At 60.1% G+C, this 23,109-nt stretch overlaps 1 protein-coding gene across 3 annotated transcripts; it reads left to right on the plus strand.

The window, feature by feature from the left end:
- The first annotated feature begins 284 nt into the window (after window positions 1-284).
- On the plus strand, window positions 285-22,707 carry SDC1 (syndecan 1). 3 transcript variants are annotated; one of them, XM_072770980.1, is made up of 5 exons: window positions 285-560; window positions 18,936-19,017; window positions 19,921-20,399; window positions 21,043-21,178; window positions 21,300-22,707. In XM_072770980.1, the coding sequence occupies exons 1-5, from the start codon at window positions 495-497 to the stop codon at window positions 21,467-21,469; spliced, it is 933 nt and encodes a 310-aa protein (XP_072627081.1). In that variant the 5' UTR covers window positions 285-494; the 3' UTR covers window positions 21,470-22,707. The 3 variants fall into 3 exon arrangements, with proteins under 3 accessions (XP_072627081.1, XP_072627078.1, XP_072627079.1); XM_072770977.1 differs by lacking the exon at window positions 285-560 and adding an exon at window positions 12,289-12,390; XM_072770978.1 differs by lacking the exon at window positions 285-560 and adding an exon at window positions 14,163-14,189.
- The last annotated feature ends 402 nt before the right edge of the window (window positions 22,708-23,109 follow it).

A 23,109-nucleotide genomic window follows, 5' to 3' on the forward strand; every position in this document is an offset into this window, starting at 1 on the left:
TCGGACCCGCCACCCGGGAGCAGGGGAGCTCAGACGCCGCGCACCACGACCCGTGCGGACCGCAGCTCGGGGGGCGGGGGAGGCTGTCCCCGGCGGGGCGGGGCCGGGCGGGGCGGGGCGGGGCCAGGGCGCCGGGGGCGGGGCGCTCCAAGGGGCCGGGCTGGGTGGCTCAGGGGGCGGGGTCCTGGGGGTGGGGACTGGGCTGGCCCCGAGACCCGGCGAGCTGGGGGTGGGGGGCTAGTTCTTGCAACGGCTAAGGGCCTGTGGGTTTATTATAAGGCGGAGCTCGGCGGGAGCGGTGCGGGCGGGAGGCGCGCGCGGAGGAGTCGGGCGGCCGCGAGCGGACTGCAGCCAGCGGGTCCCGCAGCCTCGCCGGAGACCGCCGCGCGCGGGGCATCGCCCGAGGGTGCGGCGGCAGCGACCCGGCGGCCCGGCCGGAGCCCCGCGCGGTCCGACCCCGCAGCCCCCGCGCTCCCGCCGCCGGCCCGGGCAGCATGAGGCGCGCGGCGCTGTGGCTCTGGCTGTGCGCGCTGGCGCTGCGCCTGCAGCCGGCTCTCCCGGTGAGTGCGGCCCGGGCCGGGCGGGGAGCGGCGGGAAGCCGGTGCTGCGGAGCCGCGGGAGCCGCGGCGGCACGTGGGGGGAGGGGAGCGGGGCTTGCCTTCCCGCGCTGGCCGGCCGGGCCCGGGGCGGTGACCGCGAGAGCCGGGCTCGCGCCCCCGCCGCCGCCGCCGCCGCCGTCGGTGGGCGCCGCGCTGGGGGGGGCTCGGGCGCCCCGCGGAGAGGAGCCCGCGCCGGGGCCCCGCCTGCGTCGGAGCCCGCCAGCCCGCGGGGCGCCGGCTCCCCTCCGGGCACTGGGGCGCCGCAGCGGCCGGGGCTCCCGCCGGCGGCCCGGGAGGGTGCAGCGACCCCGGCCGCGACGCCCCGAGCGCCCGGCCCGAGTTAGGGCGCGGCGGGGGCGCGTTGGCGGAGGGGCCGGGGGGCGCGGGGGGCGCGGCGGCGGCGGGGGCGGGGGTTCCGGGAAGTTGGCCCCCGGACGCCGGAGCCCCGCGGGAACCCAACTTCGGGGCCGCAGAAGTTGTGCCGCCCGCGGAGGGCGCGCGGTGCCGGCCGGCGTCCGGGCGGGGGGACCCGCAGGGCCCTTCCCTGCCCTCCCCTCCCGTCCCCTCCCCTCCCCTCCCGTCCCCTCCCCTCCCCTCCCGTCCCCTCCCCTCCCCTCCCCTCCCCTCCCCCCCGGCCGGGCTTTGTGCTGCGGCCGCGCGCGGGGAAGGCGGGTCCGCGGCCCGCCCCGGGGACCGGGGGCAGCGACGGGCAAATGTGGCGGGGGCGGGGGGGGGCTTTGGGGAGGACCCAGCACCCACCGCCGGCGAGGCGCGGGCCCCCGAGGGCCCCCGAAAGCGATCTCCGCCCGCCGCCGTCCGCTAGCCCGCCTTCCCCACCGGGGGCGCTTTGTTCTCGGCCCCTGTAACCCTTTCCTGGGCGCCGCCCGCCGCGGCCGGGACCTGGGCGGCCGCCAGGTGTCAGCGCTGCCGCGGCTGCCCGCGTCCGCCCCAGCCCCACAGCGCCCCCGGGACGGGGCGGGCGGCCGGGCTCGACCCCTTCCGGACGTGGCGGGCTCCGGCCACCCCATCTGGACCGCTCGGCCGGCCCGGGTCGGGGAGGCACGTGGGCGGGGGCGGCGGGGGCCGGGCCCTCCCCCGGGAAAGTGGCGTCTGCGCGAGGCTCGGCGACGCCGGCCCCGTGAGCCGCCCTGGGGCTGTCCCTTCGCTCTCGGGGGTTCCCAGGGTCTGGCTCAGGTGCGGGGCTGCCCCGGCCTTCCGGGCGACCGTTGCGTCTGGGCCCGTTTGGAGCCCGGAGCAGGGCCCCGGTGCCCCTGGAATTGCTGACGAGCCGGAGTTGCGGACGGAGGGTGCCAAGCCCGGGGAGCCATGGGGACAGATGGGATTTCTGAGCGCCCTCTCGGGTGCATTCCTGGCCCTCGGGTCCAAGAAGCTGGCATCTGGCTTCCTCTCTGACTAGGTCGCAGCCTCTGCGAGACTCGGGTTTTGTCTCGAGCCGGGGAGGGGAGCGGAGGTGTGCGGCTTACCTCCGTGGCCACCTGGCCGCCTTCCCTGGCTGCCCCCCTCTCTCTCCAGGCCCAAGAGTGGGCCTCCGCGGAGGCTGCTGAGGTCGGGTTCTCCACCCATTTCCAGCCAGAATGGGGAGGAGGGCGCTTGCTGGATCTTTTGCCCACCTTGGTTGAAGCTGGCATTGCGAGCTGGGATCCCAGAGCCCGGGTCACATGGGGGAGGCAGATGGGTTGTGAGGTTCTGTGTGGACCGGTCTCCCCAGAGTTTCCTGTGTACTGGGTAACGGCACATGCCGCAGTAGGAGGAGGCATTATATCTTGGCCTAGAAACTTTGACACGTTACAGAAGGAGACTCAGGACTGGGAGGCAGTTGAGTCTCAAGAGGGAAAGGATGGAAGGAGGGAGTCTCCTTAGAATGTGGTGGTGGGAGGGCTTCCTGGAGGGGGTGGCTGAGTGGAGCCTGGGAGCACTAAGCTTTGGGGTTAGACCTTGGCTTGGAGCTCAGGTTTTCTTTTTTTTTACTTTTATAAAGTGTGTTTTCTTTTTCCCAGTCCTGCCTTTTTCCTCCTACTATGGGTGTCCCTGTTGGGTTAAAAGTGGGAATCAAGTGGCGTAGAGGACCTCCCCCCCCCCCCAACGGCCCTTCCTAAAAGAAATGAGGCAATGGGGTTTGCCGAAAATAGGAGGAGGTCTCTAGGTTGCAGAGATTTGGTCCTCTCCCAGGGTTCCACTTTGGTCCCAGTGGGAAGCAGATCAGAACCCCCTGGGGACCGGTGAGGTAGGGCGTGATCCTGGGCACCTGATTTTGAATGGACAAGGGAAGGCTGTTAGGGCAGGAGGTTGCTTGAAACCACTCCCAAGAGACAAGAACAGGTTTGTCTAAAAAGGGTTCTCTGTGCGTGTGTGTTTCCCGTGGTCTTTTGTTTCTTCCATGCCAGAAAAATTGCTTGTTCTGGAATAGTTATTTGCTGTTTTCCTTTCCTTCCTTTTTCTCTTTCTTGAAAGGCATAAAATCCCTTTTTGCCCTAATTATGGGGGCTAGTAGAGACATTTCCCAAAGGCCTGGCGGAGTTGGGGGGGTGAGGTGGGGGAGGCGCTAACTGCCTCCTCCTGGGCTCCCAGCCTTCTAGAGGTGATGTCACTCCTGGCTTCAGCTCCACCAGGAGGGTGGAGCTGTTTTAAGTCTCTACCTGTGGCTCATGGTGGGTTCCAATAAAACCTCATTAACTGAGATTGGTGGGGAGAGGGATGAGAAAGGAGAGAGGCCTGGAAAGAATTAGTGAAAAGCTTGAATTTTGTAGTATTTTATAGAGGACTGTTTCCTATTGCAGAGTTTCGGATTCTGAAATCCCTTGGGAACGAGGTATCCTTGGTATCCAGGTTTTCTTAGTGAGCTGAGAATCCATATTAACCTCAGAAATATTCTTATTTTGGGCAGGTCTCTGCAATATTTATTTTCCTTCCTTTATTAACAAAAGAATACTAAGCATAACCTAATCTGGGGATGCTAGGGTCCTCCTTGTTGTCACTGTGTCACATTAGGCATTTAATCTCCCAGGTTGGTTGTGCTCCGAAGAGCACCTTGCTCCCTGTCCCGGGCGCCCCCAGGTTGGTACACTCTGCATCCTGCTTTGCTCTTTTCTTCCATCTGGGATCGCAGCCCGAGGTGACAGTTCTGGGCCTACGTGTAGCAAGCAGCTTTCCTGTTGAGTTCTAATTTGCACTTTCCTCCAGCAGTACTAAGACACGAGTCGCATTCATTAGAATGATCGCTGAGTTTTCAGCGCTGAGTGCGAGTCTCACTTGTGAGTAATGTTCATGATCTGTGGTGCGCACAGTTTCTGCCTCCGTGAACCCCGCTGGGATCTCTGCAGCGTCCTTGATAGTACCTAGAATAACAAAGGCTGTCCAGGGAAGTGCCCACGGGCCCTCTCGATGGACAGGTGTGAATGACCTCTGGGAGGAGGCACCCCATGACCCCAGGTTCTGAGTTGTAAGTGACTTGAGAGTCCCAGGTCGCCTGGGCCTGGCGAGGCTAACTCGCTATAAATCCTGATAGGAAGGCCCCTTGTTCTCTTCACCACGTTCTATTCGGATTGAAGTGCACCCTTCCGCGTGCGCCCATGCTGTTTGGCAGGCCAGAAAGAGCTTTGGATGCAGTAGAGCCCCAGGACCGAGCCTCAACCCTGCCACTAATTTACCATGTAATCTTGGGTGAGTCACTTCACCCCCAAGTCTCGATGTCCTCTGAACAGCGGACGTCATACCTGTTCTCCCTGCCTCTTTCTGTCACTGCATATTCATTCCATAATGAGCACTTTGAAAGGGTTTGGAAACGCAAGTGCCGGAGAGAAAGGGAGCTATCGAGAGAATTCCTGGTACCTTTACTTGTTGAGCGCCCAATGCTTTTCTCCTATTCTTATTTCATCTTTACCCCAAACCTTTATGATATATGTCATTGCCCTGCTTTTGTGGATGGGGCCTAGAGAAGTGAGCCCCTCCAAGGGGAGCCCCTGATGCGGGAGAACCAGGATTTGTACATCTGTGAGGGCACATGGGTGGGACATGGATGGATGGATGGATGGATGGGCTGTCGAGTCTCCCCAGTGAAGCCCAGCACAGGAGGCTGCCTGAACCCTAGGAGGCCCTTTGGGTGTTTGCTGCTGCATTCCAGGGAGCCGTGGGTGTGCATGGGCTGGATGGAGGGGGCACTGCGCTGGGCTGAGCTGGCCTGAACAGTGCCTTTAGGCGAACCCTGAGCATTGGCAATCCTGGGCTTGGGTTGAGTTCATCCAGTGGCTTAGGGACAGGCAAGAGTTGCTCCCAGAAGCCAAGGTCAGGAAACAGTGGGACCCAGGAGATGAGAGTGGGATGTGCTTCTGATGCCCATGCAGGGACCATATGTCCTCGGCTTGGTGCAGAGTGGCCTGTTGGGGCAAGTGTCCCCATGTTTGGATGGTGCCTGCGTGCTTGTCCCCAGGGCAGCAGCCAGTCTGCCCTGACTTTTATCTTAGGCACTAGGGGAACATTTGTGGGATTAATAGAAACGTTTTTAAGCTTGGGAGGCAGGCACCATGGTACCACCCAAGTGACCAGATACCCAGGACTCCTGGCTCCTGTGCTGGGTTCCCTGCTGCCCCCCCCCCCCAACACTAGGTCTCCCCGAAGGAGTAGCCCTGAGGAGAATGGGTCGTTAAATGATTTCTAGCCCTGGATCCCTGCTAGTTTTACAGAACAAACAATTTCTTGGTTTCTTCCTTCTTTTCAACAACCAATTTTGAATTTTGGGGTTGAAAGCCCACCCCCCCTTGAGGGCCTGCCTAAGAGTGTCTAGAGAGAAGGAATGGGATTAAGGGAGTCTGTGGAAAGAGGGCTTTTGGCGCCAGGATCCTGCGCCCTGGAACAGATTCAGCACGGTGTCATTTCCCTCAGCTGTTCCAGCAGACGTTGGGCTTCAGACGGGAGTGTGCCTTCTGGAACCTCCCTGTGCGCGGGCTGGGAGCACCCTGACGGCGCCCACGGAGGGCAGGCATGTGCGTGTCCCTCAACACAGGGAGGCACGTGTGAGGCCCCAAAGGCAAGGCCCCGCGCCCCGGGTCACCACGGCAGCTGTGCAACTTCCAATCGTCGCGCCAGCCCTGGGACACCAGCTCGGTGTGCATAAAGGCACTGCTCCTGCCTGTCCTCGGGGAGCTACCATTGGTGGCGGAGGGGGCTCTAGAAGGCCCCTTGTATTTCTGGGCCTGAGGCAGGGGCACCTAGTTGGCTTCCCCGTGCCGGTGCCCTGGGACCCAGAGGAGTGCGGCCGGTGATGGGGGTGCCGGGGTGGGGGGTGGGGTAGGTGCTGAGGGGAGATGGGCTGAGCTTGCTCTGGAAAGTCCTGCTGCCCGTGGTGCTGTGCAGGTTTGGGGAGACAGGGTGTCCAGAGGGGCGCAGGGAGGGAGTGCAGTGGCCAATCTTGGGTTTGGGACCAACCACGGATAGGGAGAGGGGAAGGCTGGTGGCCAGGGCTGCTCCTCGACACACCTGTTTGCCCGTGATGTTTCCTGCTGATGATGCATGTGCATGGAGGCTTCTGGATGCACCCCCTCCTGCCTCTGGGGCTCCTTGAAGGCCTCTCTTCTCCTGGCATTTGTTTATGGCTTCACGGACTGCCTCCTTGTAGGTACAGGCTGCTGCTTCCCTGGCCTTCAGTGCAGGGAAAACTCTAGTGAGGCCCCTGAGGGGGGCAGCCCCACCAGAGGCTGCGTGTGTATGAGTGTGTGTGTACATACGTGCAGGTGTGGGGTGGTGGACACGCAGCATGGGTTGCAGCTTTGCCTGGGTGGTCCTGACTCTGTTTCCCTGTTGGGCTCTCCTGCTGGTTTGGCTGCAGTCTGTTTCTGGGGGGAACCTGGTTCCCACCTGTCTGCAGCTTCCTTTTCAGAAGCCAGGGAGTGATCTTCCCCTCTCCTCTCCTCTCCAGGTGGACTTTTTCATCTTCAGCTGCAATCGGATGTTCCTCCATCCCTGGTGTTAGAAGTCTTTGGACTGGGTGCCTGGGTGGTTCAGTGGTTGAACATCTGCCTTTTGCTCAGGTCGTGATCCCATAATCCTGGGATCAAGTCCTGCATTGTGTTCCCCACAGGGAGCCTGCTTTTCCCTCTGCCTATCTCTCTCTCTCTCTCTCTCTCTCTCTCTCTCTCTGTGTGTCTCTCATGAATAAATAAATAAAATCTTTAAAAAAAAAAAAAAGTCTTTGGAAGCTGCTCCTACAGAGAAGGGCAGCCGGGACACCCATCCTTCCTAGTCCCAGCTTAGGCCCTGACTGGGCTGGACAGGTCTTTGGCTCTGTACCTCAGTTCTCCCATCTGCTCAAGCCGTCTCCTTCCCCTTTCTCCGCTCTGATGGCCATGTGCTTGCAGAGAGACCTTGTCCTGGGGAGGGTGGAGGTGGCAATAGGGGACTTGGCTGGGGCTTAGGGTCCTCCGCTGTTCTTTTCAGGGAACTTGAGGGGACACTCCCTGGCTGAGGAGTCATTTGTGGGGGTGGAGGGCAGGGCAGGCTGCTTGGAGGAGGTGGACTTAGAGCTCAGTGTGGGAACCAGAGGTGGACAGGGGACCCCGGGCAAGGTCAGACTTGGTGATGTTCTGCACACGCCCAGGCATCCTGGCCAAGTGCCCCAGGTCCGTTCATCAGCAGGAACGGAAGCCATGTCGGGCAGGTTGGGGCAGTGGGGCAGGCAGTTATGTTTATCGCTCCACTTGTCAGCTGAGTCATGGTGCCAGGCCCACAGATCCTCCCCTGACACTCACCCAACCAGTCTTGACCATGAGCCCACTATGTGTCAGGCATGGGGTGGGGAGCAGCCCAGTGGGGCTGACTAAGGCTCTGCTACCTGCCTTCTACCTGGCCCTCCTCTTTGCTGCTGAGTGACTTTGTGCAACAGCCTGTCTTGGCCTCAGTGAGCCCATCTGTGAAATGGGGGGAGGGGGCAAAGAAGCCGAGGTGACCGTCCTGCATTGGGGTGTTCATGCATCTGGGCGTTTGTGGTGTCCTATTGTGTCACAGGACTGGTGGGCATCTGGGTGGGGCCTATCTCTGTTCCTGCTGGCCCAGGAGAGTTCTTACTTAACCCCTGAGGGTCATGAGCCCTCCCAGACTTGACCAGATCTAAAGCCTAGAGCCTGGACGCCTGCCGTGTGCATAGCCCCGTGCAGGTGGGGAGTGGTTCGTCCCTGGTCCAGGGGCGGGTGGAAGAGAGGGTGGCCATTAACTGGGACCAGACCAGACAGGAGAGTTGGTCTGTGCAGACAGGCCAGGGGAGCAGTGTCTGTAAAGGTCATTCACCGAGAACGCCTTCATCCCAGAATCCCGCGGCAGTTTCTGATGAGAAGCTCAGGCCAGAAGGCAGGTCATTTTCTGGCCAAAGGGAGTGGCAGGGGTGGTGGTGCCCTGATGGGGGCAGCGGGGGTGGCCGAGGCGGTCAGGCCTGCTCCGGGACCGTTCGTGGGTACCATTGACCTCCAGGGGTGTTAGGAGAGTTGTCCTGTCACAGTGACATTGAACCCACAGGCTTTCCCACTTGGGGCTGCCTGGCACTTGCTGTGGCCACGCCAGCCCTTGTTGGGTCCCCTCTGGCCCTGGGTGGGTTGAATGTGGGGCAGTAAGGAGGGAGCTTCTGGAGGACCTGGGCGCATTCGTCCACCCCAGACCTAGCACGTGCCGGGCAGCGGGAGGCCCTGGGGGACCCGAGGACTGCTGGTTCCGTGCCACCCACACCACAGTGGCCGCTGACGCCCGGGGCCTCGCCTGCCTGCTCGGGGACCTGACAGTGTCAGGTGCAGAGGCTGCACTGGCTTTCCTCTCCATGGCTTGTCAGCATCCCTGCTCCCCCAGAGACCGTCCGGGGCCTTGGAGTCCCATCTCTGGGGAGTGTCCCCGACAGATGCATGATCAGGTTTGGGCTCGCAGGGCCCCAGGCTGCAGGTGTTGTTTCGGGAGCCTCGGAGACTGTGGCTGGGGCTGACGTCGCTCCACCTTCTCCCAGAGAGAACTGCTGGGCCACCGTGCTGCCATCTGTGGTGACCACATCTCCTCCAGGGTGCCATGTGGGGACCGCCTGGTCCGGAAGACCTCCAGGCTGGCCAGGGCCTGTGGGCTGGGACAGTGGGCACACCTAGGCAAAGGGGGCTCCTCAGACTCTGCCCCAGCCTCCTCTCTCTGGCCTTTCACAGGCACTGGGCTCGGGGTACCCTGTAGAGGGGGGCCGTGGAGGAGGAGCATGCTTGTAAAGCTTCCCTGGGGTCATCCTGGTTGTAAGGTCCTGGGAAGGCCTTGAGCTCTGGGTCCTGGGAATGGTGTGAGGAGCAGAGAACCTGCGATCTCGCCCACCCTCCCCTCTACCCGCTGCAGAACAGGGCCCTGCTTCCAGACTCCTACCTGGGGGCTGGGCATCCAAGGGACACCCTGGTCCACCTTTCCTCCCAGTGGAATGCCAGCAGCCTGAGCCTGAATGCTTGGGGTAGGTTCCGGGGTCCTGAAGCTGTGGGGCCCGGGACGCCAGGTGGGATCTAGAACTGGCTGGCCAGTCGGCATAGGTGAGTGTCACCAGGGACTGGGGACAGAGCAGTGAGAGGTGTCCTGTGGAGGCTGGGAAGAGCAAGCCGGTGGAGTTCAGATCTTCCCCAGGCTCCATCACATCCTCCCCGGGTACCTTGGGCATGTTTCTTTATCTGTCTTCCTAAGTCTCACTTTTCTCTTCTGTAAAGTGGGCATTTTCTTATGCCTCGGAGGACTTTTGAAAAGACCCCAGGAAGTAATGTATGTGGCATGATTGAGAGCCCTTTGCTTGCCTGGGCTCAAGAGGAATAAGTCTAGGGGAAGTTTGGAGGCAGACTGTGTAGGGAGTCCCCGGGGGAGAGCCCCTGGTGGCAGTGGCAGCGGAAGGAGTACAGTCTGACCTGGCCTGGGGGTGCAGTCACTTCATGTGAATGGCCGGCTGGTCTGACTCCGGTGCGCTGATGTCACAGGGTCTGAAAACATGGCTTTTGCCCCTTCTCAGAAAGAGTCTTCACCGGCAGGCCAGACTCTGCTCGCCTCCACCTGAGCCTCGGCCAGGGGCTGGCTCCTGACCCCAAGGAGGTGTGGGCTGGGCCGGGTGGGGGGGAGGGGGAGGAGACAGCCAGACACCCGGCACCTGGGCAGGGGCTCGGGCCAGTTGAGCAGGGCCCTAGACTGTGGGGGGCAGTGGCTTGCAGGGCTGCAGACTGAAGGTCACCCTGGAGAGGGAGCTCGGCTCGGCTGGACCACCACAGGGTGCCGGGTGCCGGGGAGGCCCCACTTCTGTGGTCCTTCCTTCTGCGCTGCCCTGGTGCCACCTCCCGTGGAAATGATGGCCTTTTTCTTCCTGTGGGTGAGAGAGCCACGTGGTCCTCACTGACGGTGGTTAACACAGGCCTGCCGATTGCCTGGCCCTTCATTGGTCCCGTGCCCTGGACTAACGATTTGTCCCTTTTGCCTCAATTTCTTTATCTGGAGGATGGCTATGTACTAGCACCTTAGGTTATTGTGAAGATTAATTCAGCTACAGTGCTTAGATTAGTGCCTGGCACGTGGTGCACAATAAATATTAGCCCTAATAACTATTTTTTTCCCCTGTAAGGCCTAATTCAGCTATTTCTCAATACCTGAGTATTGAGTATTTTCGAGTAACACCCAGCCCAGCTTAAAAGCCTTAGGTTCTTACTTCCACCCCTGACTGTCCCTGGGCCCTGAGTGCGGTGTTACGGCCCCTGCCTGTCCCAGGTGACTCCAAGCTCCGAAGACCAAGGCTGCATCCATAGCCTCCCTTCAGTTGCCTTAGCATCTGTGTGCAGGTGCTGCTACCGCCTGGAGCTCGGCGCTGGGCACGGGGGGCTCTGGGAGCCTTCCAGCCATCAGGAGGCCCCTGGTGGTGTTAGGTTGACAGTCGAGGGCCTTGAGGCTGCTTTGCCTCTGTTTGAGGTGAGATTCCACCAATAAGCTGGGGCGCAAGCCCAGCCTCTTCAGATCTGGTCTTCATGGAAAATTCTGCCTTGGGTTGCTCAGGCCCCAAATTCCCAGTTCCACCCTGCCAGGGTGCCCCCATGGGACTCTTTCGAGGACACTCTGCCCTTCCTGTGTCTTTGGGCTGCCAGCAGCCTCAGTGCCTAATCAGTCTGGATTGTACTTTATCCCAGAGCCAGGATCCCAGGCTAGTCCGTTCTTCTGCAAGTGGGAGGAGCAGCCATGTATGTCTGTAGCTCAAAGTGGGAACAAAGGCAATTGAGTCTTTCTTGGGTATGGGGTTGGCTGGCAACCGTATTCTGACACAGGTTAAAAAATTTGCTCTTGGCATCTCCCAGCTTCTCTTTTGTAATCCTTTCCCATCTTCCATAGCTCCTACCCACCCACACTGCCCCAGTTCCAGAATGGGCCCCTCCCCCCATGTAGAAGTGCTTTATACTCTAGTGTGAGTGACTAGCACTGGATAGGCTTCCCAGAGGTTGCCTTTTTTTTTTTTTTTTCCTTTCCCAGAGGTGTTTTAAAGAGGATGCTCTGCAACTGCAGGGACGCTGACTGGGTAAATTTGGGTGATGAAGTGCTCCTATTCTTTACACTCGCAGCTGGAGCCCTGACTAGTTGCAGGTGTCCGGCAAGCTACAAGTTTCTGCGTCTGTGAAACTTGTGACAATACTTTATTTAGACAGAGTAGGGGGAGGGTGTCTCTAGAAGCCCATGTGCCAAAAGTGTCAGGCCCCCAAGCCTGGTGGAATCTGGGGGTTAATCAGCCAGGGAGGAGTGCAAGGGGGCACCTGTGATGGCTGGGTGGGGAATCGTACCCTGAGCTTCTGGTCTTAGCTGTCTTGTTAGGATAGCCAGGGCTGAGGAGGGACAAGCCTCTGGAGGCCTCAGCTGCTCCCTCTGTCCCCATGGGTTGCCAGTTGCCATCCCAGAGTCGTCTTGATTTGGAATATCTCCATCATGCTGCCTAGGCCGTAACCCTTGGGAAGCTGAGAGCAATGACACCGAGTCACTCTGGTCAAGTGCCCTCCCCCCACTTGCCATGGTGGGTCCTCCCCCTGCCGAATGCCGTGTTTGTGGTGTACCCCTCAGGTGGGCTCTGCTGGAGCCGCTGCACCTGGCCAGCCCCTTGGGGGCAGGCCTTGACCTCCCAGCCATGGACTGGGAACTAGGAGTCCCCTTGCTGTCACTCAATGGACAGATGGGGAACTTGAAGCGAGGTCTTTTCCAAGGTCATCTAGTAAGTTGGGCACAGAGCCCAGGCTCTACCCAGGTCTTCCTGGTGTTGGGTTTGGTCACTTTCCCCTGGCCATCTCTTGTCTGACTCCCAGGGCGGCCCCGGCCACAAAGGCTGGCAGGGCCAGGCCGGCAGCCTTGCTCAGCGCCCAGCCCAGGGCTCTCACAGGCGGGGAAAGCAGAGGAACTGGTCTTCCAGCTCTGCAGCCCCACACCCAGCGTCAGCTGGGCCCTTCCGAGACGAGTCCCAGCACGTGGGCTGCGAGCGGGCGCCAGCTCGGTGGAGGGGTGGGTATGGGGTGCTGGTGGCAGCTCTACCCTGGCTCGGGCCTTGGGCCTGGCACTGGCTGCCAGGATCCGTCCTCCCCCAACACAACCTTGTCCTCTTGGGTACTTGAGTTGGGCAGAACGAGCCAGGGCAAAGGGCTCTGTGACCTTGACCTCAGGCGTCCCATCATAAAGCCCAACATTCAGTGCCATGGGAAATGCTGCTGCAAAGGGCTACTTTAAAGCTCAGTGCGGATGCTGCCCTGCACCCTGGCCCTGCCCTGGAATCCCCCAGATGGTGAGTTCTGCGTCCGAGTGGCAGGGTAGGGACAGCTCAGGTGGGTTGTGTGTTTGCGGGGAAGGCTATATGCCTAGGAGGTCCCCTGCAAGGTGCTCCTGCCAGTAGAAGTGCTGATGGGGGTTGGGGGCCTAGGTGCCCTCATGGCTGCTCAGGGTGAAGGCCGAATAAGCCCCGTCACCCTGCTGCTGTTCCCTGGGCCCCTGCCGCCCTGGGCCATGCCCATCACGCCCTCTGCAAGTCCCAGCTTGACTTGGTTCTGGCAGAGAGACACTGAGCTGATAAGTCCCCGTGCCTGTCAGGCCGGAAACGCTGATGCTTCTCTGAGGCACTGGTGAGGCCCCTACCCCCCGGGAGTCATCTGAAGTGGGGTCCTCAGGGTCTTGAGGCCAAAGCTGGGGAGATCCGTGCCTCTCAGTGCCCTAAGCACGTCTCCCTGGCAGCTCCTAAGTGAGGAAAGAAGCCTTTGGAGAGAAAGTGATTTATCTGCCAGCACCCTGATATCCTGGGCCAGGGGAGAGCCGGTATCTTCCTGGCTGTGGCCTGTAGTCCTGCCCCTCCCACCTAACCTGGCTGTCTGTGGCCAACGCAGCACCCCTATAGCATTCTGGCCCCGCTGACAAGGAGTTGGGGGCACTGCTCCCACGTCCCAGCCTAGCCCGTTAGAGCACTAAGGGAGTTGAGGGTCTAGCCAAGCCCCCCCTGTTGTCTAGAGAGAGGCAGAGAGCTGCCCAGGTCCCCTGGCAAGGGAACAATGGAGCTAGGCCTGCCCGGGGCCAGCCACCCTGGTCAGACCGCCCCCCCCCCCAACCTCCCCTGGCTCTGGTTCTTTCCGTGAGACACTTGGTCCAAGATGCTTTGAGTGTGACCTGCCTGGCCTGTCCCCTCAGGTCCATGCATAGGCCTTGTTAGCTAGGGCTAGAGGAGGGGGTACAAATGATGCCCCCGGTGAGGAAAGCAGAGTCACAAACCCCCTGCTTTAGGGCACCAGGTGTTCGGTGAGCCGCAGGAATGGGGCTTCGTGTTCTGCAACATTCTTTCCCCTGCCACCCCCCCCATCTCCCACCCCATCTCCCTGGACAGGCAGGTGTCCCTGAAAGGCTGCAGTGAGGCTCTGCAGCCCCTGCTCCCCTCCCTGGTCTGCCCCCTCCCGGGGGTCCCACCCCTCTTGCCAGGTCAGTGCCTCAGGCCTGAGATACCACGGGGTCCGGCAGCCCTGGGCCGGCAGGACGGGCTGGACGCAGTCTGGGCTTTGTCCGCTGCTGCGTGTGCTGCTAGCAATGGGAGGGCCCGTGCCTCTGCAAGTTCAGGATTTCCTTAGCTCCGCTTAGCTTTTTTGCAGATGAGGCAGTCACTTGGTGTACTGTGTGCGGAGAGCGGATGGATCAGAAAGGTAGAGAATGTTCCAGAGCCATCTTGGGTCCCTTCGTCCCCAGGGCTTGTCTACGGGGGTCTGTTGCTATTTGGTGCCGCCTCTTTGAGCACGACCTGAGTGAGGGTCTTGGGACCTTTGTAGGATTGGCCTCCCCCAGAGCCCAGGTCCTGGGCAACTCCAGGCTAGATGTTTTCCTGTCTAGGTTACTGTTCCCACGTGGAGTCTGCATACCACCACAGGAGAGCGGGGACTTTGTTCAACACCAGAGCCCTGGGCCTTTGTCCCAGACCCACTGAGTCAGCCTCGGGGACGGAGCTCAGAAGACTTCACCTCCGATCGTCTCCTGACGATCTGTGATGCTCAGGGACGCTGAGGAAGAGAGCCTCTGGCCTGGACAAAGGCAGTGGTTTGCATGTCACTATGGGTCAGTTTGGCATCTTAAGGCATAGGTGGGGGAATATGCTAGGGTTCTGTAGCAGAGGCCTCAGGCCTTAGGCCTTATGAACTCTAGGGGGACAGTGTGTTGGGGTGGAGGCAGGGGGCTCGTTTTCCTTAGTTCCAGAGATCTGACCAAGAAACTGACGGGGGTAAGGATTTCTTTAAAAAGAAAATTGTGACTCTCTTAACCCTCCTGAGCATGCCTGCAGCCTCGTGGGACCTCTGGGTGGGAGCGATAGGAGAAGCGGGTCCCCTCAGGTCAACAGCCCCAAAGCTGGCACCAAGGCTGGCTGCTTAGGAAAGGCCATGGCCAGCCTCTTTGTCTTTGGCTTCCCTGGACACTAGTAGGGCTTGTGGACTCAGTGACTTGGCTCAGCTGCCCGGGCTTTGTCGCCCCACTGGGACAAATACGGCCAACAGATACCTGAACCTCCTTTCCTGCTGGATGAGTGAGCCTGCCTCGCTCTGAGGTCCCCAGCGTGGTTAAGGTTGGTGACTTGGGGCCAAGCATTGTCTTACTCTCTCTAGGTCTGCCTGGAGGCTTCGGGGCCCAGCCCCAGGGTCTCTAGAGGGTGACCCTCTGTGCCCCAGTCTCCCTTTGGGAAGCCCAAGGTGGGGCTCCTGGCTGTGTGCCCTGGGAGCTTGCCAGGACTGGGACCAGACCAAGTCTTTTCTCTCCAAAGCCCCTGGATGGTGATCCTTTTGATGTTAAGGACCCAGTTTAACACCCTCCCGTAACCTCCTTATGCGATACTGTACTTTGAGCAGCGTGTGGTTGAAAGAGCAGCACCATCCAGTGAACTCAGTAATGCTTCCCGGAGGACTCGTGCTTCATCCATCACATAGGTCAGGCAGCAGGGGACACATGGTTAGTGATTCAGGGTGTGGGGTGGAGACCACAGGTCTTTGGATGTGTTGGCTGCCGTTGATGGGGTGGCGGGAGTCCAGGGAGCAGGTGGACAGGCGGCCTCTTCCGTTCGTCCAGAGTTAGAAGCCCCGGGTCCACCGTCTGCACTTGAACCCCTCCGAGATGTCCACTCGTGGACAAAGGGTGGGACCTGTGACCCAGCCATGGAGCCCTTGTCCTCTAGGTGTCTCGGAGGGATGCTTCCACACGGCTCCAGGCTCCTGGGGTGGCCAGGGCAAGGGGGCTGCTCAGATGGATGTTGCCAAGGACAGCGGCCCTCTCTCTGGCCAGGGAGGGCTGGGCTTGAGGCTCCGCCTTCTTGAAGCTCCTCTGCCCACAGACTCCTGATCCGTTCCTGGGAATGGCTGGTGGCAGCTCGATGTAGACTTCCAGCCCCTGGTGGCTCAGAAACGATGTAGGCTGGCACCCTGATCCCCTTGGCTGCTGGGGCAGGGCTCAGGGATTCTTACCTGTGATACTGTCATCCCGTAGCCCCTCTCATCCCTTGCGGCTGGGCTGACCAGACTGGCCTCTTGGGATCTGTGCTATGGAAGCGAGCACAGACAGGCCTCTTAAAGTAGATGGGTCAGCCACGGGGTCTTCTGGGGCCAGAGAGGGGGAGAGCCGGGCAGGTGAGGAGAGCACGTGCAGCCACAGCTCGGTGGCCTTGGGCAAGTCCCTCATCTTGTCTGTTTTCAGTTCCTCATCTGTGGGAGCTGCTAATCTCGGGCCTGCCTGCCCCAAAGGGTAAAGGTGGAAAGGTCTAGAAAGTGTTTCCAGGGCCCGAGAAAGCCTCAGTTTCTCATACGCTCTTTCCTGCTCCCCTGGAGCCCTGACCCGGGTCCCCTCTCCAGCCCTTCCACGCAGTTCGGGTGTGGCCACAGACCAGGGTGGCAGAGATGGAGATGGGCCAAGTTCCTCTCATACTCCGGGTCCCCCAGCCTCCCTGTGTCTGCCCCATGACCCCTGCCCTCCACTGGAGCCAGACCTGGCCAGTGGGCTTTTAAGGGTCTGTGCTGTGGGTGGGGAGGGAGCAGATTGACCCTTAATTACTTTGAGCAAACAGAACGTGCTTAGATCTTACTACAAGGGTTTCGGTTTGTTCAATGAGAAGTAGATCTTTCTAGGACTCGCACAGGCTAAGGAGCCCCATTAAAGGTGTGAGCTGGCCTGCCTTTACCTTCCCAGGCTGCTTGAGGTGGGTTCCAAGCTGGGCCAACCTGTCCCTAAGCAGCCCCAGGGGCTGTGGCCACATGGTGTTGCAGGGACCCCCGGCGGAGGCAGCGCTGCAGGAGGTCTTGGGCAGCTGGCCACAGGCCCTTAGCATAGCTGCCTAAGTGAAACTGGAAGTCTCACCCAAAATGCCAGAGTCAGCGGGCACCGAGTGATCCAAGTTCAGACCGAGCAGTTTCTGCTGATTCCTCCCCAGGGAGCTGAGGTCCTCAACCAGGGTTCAAGCTGGAGGGGAGCAGGAGGTCACTGCAGCCCTTCCCCTGGTAGAGACCCAGCCCCGAGAGGGGAGGGGCTGCCCTGAGGCCAGGGAGCTGGTTTCAGCAGAGAAAGCGTTTGCTCAAGAGCTTGTTGTGTAAACAAGATCGCACAGGGATAAGCTGAGCCCAGTTGACGGAACAAATTGTTTTTAGGGACTGGGCAGATCCACAGTCTTACCTGGTGGCGAAAGAGGCCCCGTTCTTGGGAAACTGCTAACCTGTTGGGGCTTCTCCGTGTAGGTGAGAGGCTGGGCCTCCCTGGCGTCTGCCTCCAAGGTTGACAGGGTCCCGCTGCACTGGGTTCTCCGCAGGCCTCCTCCCCTCACCTGTGGGGTACGGCCTGGACCCCAGACTCCGGCTTCTGCTGGGGGATTTGGCTCTCGTTGCTCCGCGGCTGAGGCTGCTCTGGCTTGATCATGCTCCTCGTTGAGCATCCTCTCTGGGACGCCGTCAGTGCACTGGGAGAGCTGCTCTGCTCATCCTCTGGGGCCTCCTTGGGAGTCGTGATGGCAGGTGGAAGCACTGGAGGGGTGGGGGTCCCCTGAACGCTTGCTCCCCCTGCCCCCAGGCAAGCTGCCTGGTGGGAATCCGTCTGCTGGGGCCTGGCATGCATGTTGGGGTGGGGTACCCACTCTCTGCCTGGTGAGCAGTATTCTTTGCTACTGAAGGGTACGGGCTTAGGGGAGGTGAGCGCAGCTTCGAAGACAGGTGTGGAGACGGGACGGGGACAGGTGTCGGCAGCACCACCTGGGGCCAGCGCATGCAGGATGTGGCCTGAGGTGCAGGTGGAGGGCCCAGACTACGGGAGTTTGTTCAGATGGGCCACGAGAGCTCAGACAGGCCTTTCTGGGGCCAGAACCGTTTTCTTGGGGGTGAGGGGAGAGGTATTTGGGTTTTGTACTTTCAGAGGAAGCTCAGTGGTATTTCTAGCCTGGTGGTTTCTACACGTGTGTGAAGCCTCCCTCTGACCTGAGCCCCTGGCCGCCAAGCCTGCACCTGGTCCAGTGCTGCCCCAGGCAGCCTCAGGAGGCCAAAGGTCCTGCTTGTGCCTCCCTGCTCTGCTCCATTCAAGAGTGAAGCTCTGTGGCCTGTGGCCAGGACCCGGCGAGGCCTCTCGGCCGGAGGAGGCCTGCTGCCTGGGCCAGAGCCCGCCTCTGACAAGTCTATGCAGAGCCTCCTGTCACCTGGCCCCGTCCTGCCGCTCTTCCGAAACCCTACCACCTCCATCCCATCTCTTCCCAGCAGGCACCAGAATCCTCTTATCCATGCTGAGCGGCTCTCGCTCCCCAGGTTAGAGCAGTGGCTGCGGTAGGTCGGGGGCCTTCTGCAGGCCAAGGCTCTGTTAGGTTCTTCATGTGCGTGACCTCATTGAATTTCTGCAACTTTCCTGGAATGTAGGTATTACTACCGCCCCCATTTTACAGATGGAGAGACTGTAAAATGAGGCTATAAGAGATTTACCTCAGGCTAGTGTGGCTGAGGTTAGGGGGTCTCTAAACCCGTGTGCTCTGAATTGTGCTGCTCTGCCTCTTTATTCAGTTTTTGTTCTGGCTGAGACAGCTGTTTGCACACAGGTCCCTACCAGGCCAGCAGCCCATTTATCGGTGCCTCCTGAGTGCAGGACCCCTTCTAGATCAGTGTCATCTGTCCCCAGCCTAAAGGGCATCCTGTCCTTCCTTCCCCAAGGGGGTCTGGACCCAGTCCTTCCCATGGATGAGAAAACAGGCCAGGTGCAGGAAGACACAGTGTGGCCAGGCCTGGGGCTGTCTTCTGCGGGCAGCCCTGCCTCTCAGAACAGCTCCTCCTGTGACCATCCCTGACCTCTCTCCCGGGAGGCTCTCGATGTCCATACCCTGATGCCCAGCATGCTTGGACAGTGCCGCTCTGGAGTCAGGTTACTGGGGGGTTATTTCTGGAGCTCTAAAAAACCCCAGTATTGGACCCTGATGGCCCCAAGACCTGATTTCAGTGTCGGGTGAGCTCACAGGTCCCACTGGGGCTGTGGCCTCTGTTCCCAGTAATGGCATCTTCTGCTGTTCTTCTAGGAGGTCTGGGGCTCCCTTACCAGACTGCGCTTCTTGGGGCAAGAACCCTGCCCCTTCTCATGTGTTTTTGCACCCCCAGCACAGGGCTGTGTCGTCGTATCATTCAGGGGTTTGTGGGGGATTGGAGGGCTGCCCTGAGCTGAGGGTCCTAGAGCCAAACACACAGGTGTCTTTCCTGTGCTGTGTGTGTGTGGAGGGGGGCAGCTCACCCAGCTGTCTAGGACAGGGACCCCAGAGTAGCAGGGCCTCAGCCAAGCCTCCACTCATACCCTTTTCTGATCCTTTTCTAGCAAATTGTGGCCACAAATGTGCCCCCCGAAGACCAAGATGGCTCTGGGGATGACTCTGACAACTTTTCTGGCTCCGGTGCAGGTGAGTGGATGTGACGGCAGGCAGGCAGCCCCCTGGCTGGGCCTGGAGGGTGATGCTAGGGAAGAGAGTGGGGTCCACGCTGCAAGGAGAAGGCATGTATAGGCTGGAGGAGTGAATGCTGGGGTTCCAGGAGGCCCTGGGGGCCTTGTTGGGGAGACTTGGGCTCTTATTCTCCTAACTCCCTGGGCAATCTTTGAAAAGGTGGACTTCTCTGGGCTTCTATTTCTTCATCTGTAAAATGGGAGTGTATCTTGACTTCGTAAGACTTTTGGAAGATATTAAAGTAACACAGAGCCTAGTGGGGTGTAGATCTTCCGTGATGCTCCCTCATCTCGCCCTCTTCTTTCCCTGGGGGAGTGAAGTCCTTGAGCCAGGGGTGATCAGGGAGGCCTCCCAGGGATGGGGCTCTTCAGCAGGATTTTGGAAGAGGGCTGAGGCCATCCGTGGGCAAAGTGGCCAAGGTAGGGGCCTGGGAGCTGGAAGGTGGGGCACAGGCCTCTGTTCTTGGGGGGCTGGGCCTTTCTGGGGAGAGGGCAGGTGGATAGGGAGGAGGCCAGAGAGGTGTGTGTACCATGGACTGGGCATTCAGGCTCCCCACCCAGGGAGTGGGCTCCAGCAGCCACAGGAAAGGTTCCTTCCCTGATGGCCTAGATGTGTCCTGGCACCAGGGACCATGCTGTCCCCAGGCACATGCTGGAGAAAGAGCAGCTTTCCTCCTCTAATTTCCAAAGCTGACTTTAGCCTCACCTGGTTCTACCCTGGGGAACCAGCTGCTCACGAGAGGGTTTGTTCTGCTGGTGGGAGTGCGGGCCCGTGTCCCTGCCATCCTGCCTGGGTGAGCTCTGCTGCCCCAGATGTTCTGGGCCTTCCCCGCTCCAACGAGCTCTGCTTCTGGGCCTCCAGGTGCTCTGCAGGACATCACCTTGTCACAGCAGACCCCGTCCACCTGGAAGGACATGGCACTTCTGACGGCCATGCCCACGGCTCAGGAGCCCACCGGCGCGGATGACATCGACAGCTCCACGTCCATCCTGCTGACCAGAGAGGGCCCCGAGGGGGGAGAGGCCGTGCTCGTGGCAGAGGCGGAGCCCGGCTTCACTGACCGGGAGAAGGAGACCGCCCACCCCCCCAGCGAGACCACGCCGCACCCCACCACTCACAGGGCTTCGACCGCCAGAGCCACCACGGCCCAGGGCCCTGCCACCCTCCATCCCCACAGGGACGCGCAGCCTGACCACCATCAGATCTCGGTTCTTGCAGAACCCAGCCAGCTCGACCCTCACACCCCAAAAGTGGAGGACGGAGGTCCCTCTGCCACCGAGAGGGCCGCCGAGGACGGAGTCTCCACTCAGCTCCCGGCGGGAGAGGGCTCCGGGGAGCAGGTGAGTGCCCGCTGGGGTCCCCCGTGTCTCCTGGGCCGGGGGTGGCTGCTGCTACCTGGTGGAGCACAGTGCAGGGGGCTGAGGGGCGCTGGCTGGCTCATCTGGCACACCCAACACCCTGTGTCCCATAAGCATGTCCCGTTCCCCACCGTGAGGAAGGATCACAAGGTCCCACCTTCCCCTGCGTCTAGGGCCAAGCCCCGGGGCGGGGGGTGGGGTGGGGGGACAGGCTAGACCTGAGACCAGAGCAGAGCAGTCCTTCCCAAACTGAAGCGAGCGACTGTAAAGGCTCTACTGGGTCTTTCTGTCTTTTTTTTTTTTTTTTTTTTTTGTCTTTCTGTCTTCTAATCGTGGTGATTTTACACTTAACATGAACACGAGCCTATTTATTTTCATATAAATACCTGTTGCTTTGTATCACTTGGTGTGACGTCACTGCCACAGTCCAGCCAGGGTCTGGGGTGATACGATGAGAGGTGCCTGACTTTGGGGTCCGGGAAGTCTGGGCTCGGTGTGTCTGAGCCGGTGGCTGCAGTGACCAGGGAGGCCCGAGCTGCTTCTGGGTTCGGAAATAAAACTGGATGTGGATGCCGCCGCCGGCAGTGGCCCACCCCGGCCTGAGACTGTCCCTTGCCTCCCGTAGGACTTCACCTTTGACGTATCTGGGGAAAACACGGCCGGGACAGCTGTGGAGCCTGACCAGCGGAATCAACCCCCAGTGGACCGTGGGGCCACGGGGGCCTCACAGGGCCTCCTGGACAGGAAGGAAGTGCTGGGAGGTGAGTTTCTCTCAGGTGGGGGGGGTGGTCTGACCGCGGCCAGGAGGGCTGCCTGGTGTTGGGGGGCTGGCTGTTTACTGGGAGGAGCACCGAGCGGAGCTGGCCTCCCTGCCTCCCACAGGGGTCATCGCTGGAGGCCTCGTGGGGCTCATCTTCGCCGTGTGCCTGGTGGGCTTCATGCTGTACCGGATGAAGAAGAAGGACGAGGGCAGCTACTCCTTGGAGGAGCCCAAACAAGCCAACGGCGGAGCCTACCAGAAGCCCAGCAAGCAGGAGGAGTTCTACGCCTGACGGGGACCGGGCTCCTCCTCCCCCTGCCACTCGCTAGGCCCCCACTTGCCTCTTCCATGAAGAACTGCAGGCCCTGCCACCATGCCGCCTCCCCAGCTCCCTGCCCACGGACTTCCGGGGCGCGCTGGGGGCTCTCGACTCTGCTTCTCTGACTTCTGCCTGGAGACTTGGGCGCAGGGGCTTTCTCGCGCGTGACCTTTCCACCACAGCCAGCACCTGGCATCTCCTCATTCTGACTCAGTTTCTCCTACCTGGAGCAGCCCCTCCCCTGACCCAACTCTGGAGAGAAAGGGGACCCCGCCGCTTCACCCCTGGATGGGCCTGCTGGCTGAGGGCTGGCACATCTGTAGCACTTGCTGGTGGAGACCAAGGGTCTGGGGGCATTTCTACCCCCCGACCCCCGTCCCCCTCCCCCCCGAGTGGCGGGGAGAGGAGTGCAGAGCTCCACCAGATTCACATTGTTTTGTGGGGAAGTCTCATTTAGATATCAACTTGTTTTTGCACATGTTTCCTCTAGTTTCTTTGTTCATAGCCCAGTAGACTTTGTTACTTCTGCGGTAAGTTAAGTAAGTTGATTCGATTACTCCCATCTTGCTTCCCTAATCTACGGCGAGGAGACAAGCATCCAGGGTTAAGACTTTTTTTTTTTTTTTTTTTTAAACTAGGAGAACCAAATCTGGAAGCCAACATATAGGCCTATGTTGTGTGTTGTCTCTGATTTTGTCACTCACGTGTGCAACAGGGTATGGAATGTGTGTCTGTGGCCCCGGCGGTGGGCTGGCTGGTCCTGGCTGCCGTGGGCAGTTGCCTCTGGAGCGGTCAGGCCTATGCCCATGGACTCGGGGCCGCTGTCATATGGGGGAGCTGCGTGAGAATGGAATCCTGGCACCTCTGGCTGGGGACCGAGGAGAGAGAGGACCGTCGGGTGGGCGAAGTGGCAGTGGGCCCAGAGAACCTCCTACGGACCCAGCCCTCCCTTTGGTCCCCCAGAGAAAAAGTCTCTGGGGGACATTTTTCCTCCAGAAGGTGACGAGAGGGGTCTGGGCACACCTGGCACGGAGCTGATCCACAGAGGACCAGGTTCACCTTTGATTAGCTCCTGTGGCCCTGCCCTGGGCTGGAATCAGGAATGTTCCAAAGAGTGATAGTCTTTTGCTTTTGGCAAAACTCTACTTAATCCAATGGGTTTTTCCCTGTACAGTAGATTTTCCAAATGTAATAAACTTTAATATAAAGTAGTCATGTGAACTCTGCTGCCTTTGCTTCTTCTCTCTGTGCTGGTCGTGTGGACGTGACCAGCCTGCTCTCTAAACACAAACGATATTGGGAAACTTGGCTAAAAACTCTGTGCCTTTATCTTTCCCGTGGGGAGGGATTCTGGGGCCAGAGTCCCTCTGGTTTGTTTGCTCTTTGTTTTTTGTCTTTGCTGAAATTCTTCTGGAGGTCAGTAGGTCCAACCAAGGTTATATAAGGCCTGATAGAGATTTCCGTGTTGCCAAGCTTGAAGCACCGTCTCCGAAATGGCTTGAGAAGCTGTGATGGCTCCGGCCCAGCTTCACCGGAGGCCGCCAGCCCCACGAGGCCCGGAGCCAAGGCCTGCCTCTCAGACACCTCGGACGGACCTCCTCTCACACCTTTGC

The sequence above is a fragment of the Canis lupus genome, chromosome 12 (assembly GCF_048164855.1).
Source record: "Canis lupus baileyi chromosome 12, mCanLup2.hap1, whole genome shotgun sequence".
In the NCBI taxonomy this organism is placed as follows: Eukaryota; Metazoa; Chordata; class Mammalia; order Carnivora; family Canidae; genus Canis; species Canis lupus.

Excerpts from the sequence above, each read along its gene's own strand:
- SDC1 (XM_072770977.1), top strand. The coding sequence starts at position 12,304 with ATGGGAAATGCTGCTGCAAAGGGCTACTTTAAAGCTCAGTGCGGATGC. Across the intron at positions 19,018-19,920 it reads CTTTTCTGGCTCCGGTGCAG|GTGCTCTGCAGGACATCACC; the intron begins GTGAGTGGATGT and ends CTGGGCCTCCAG. Across the intron at positions 21,179-21,299 it reads CAGGAAGGAAGTGCTGGGAG|GGGTCATCGCTGGAGGCCTC; the intron begins GTGAGTTTCTCT and ends TGCCTCCCACAG.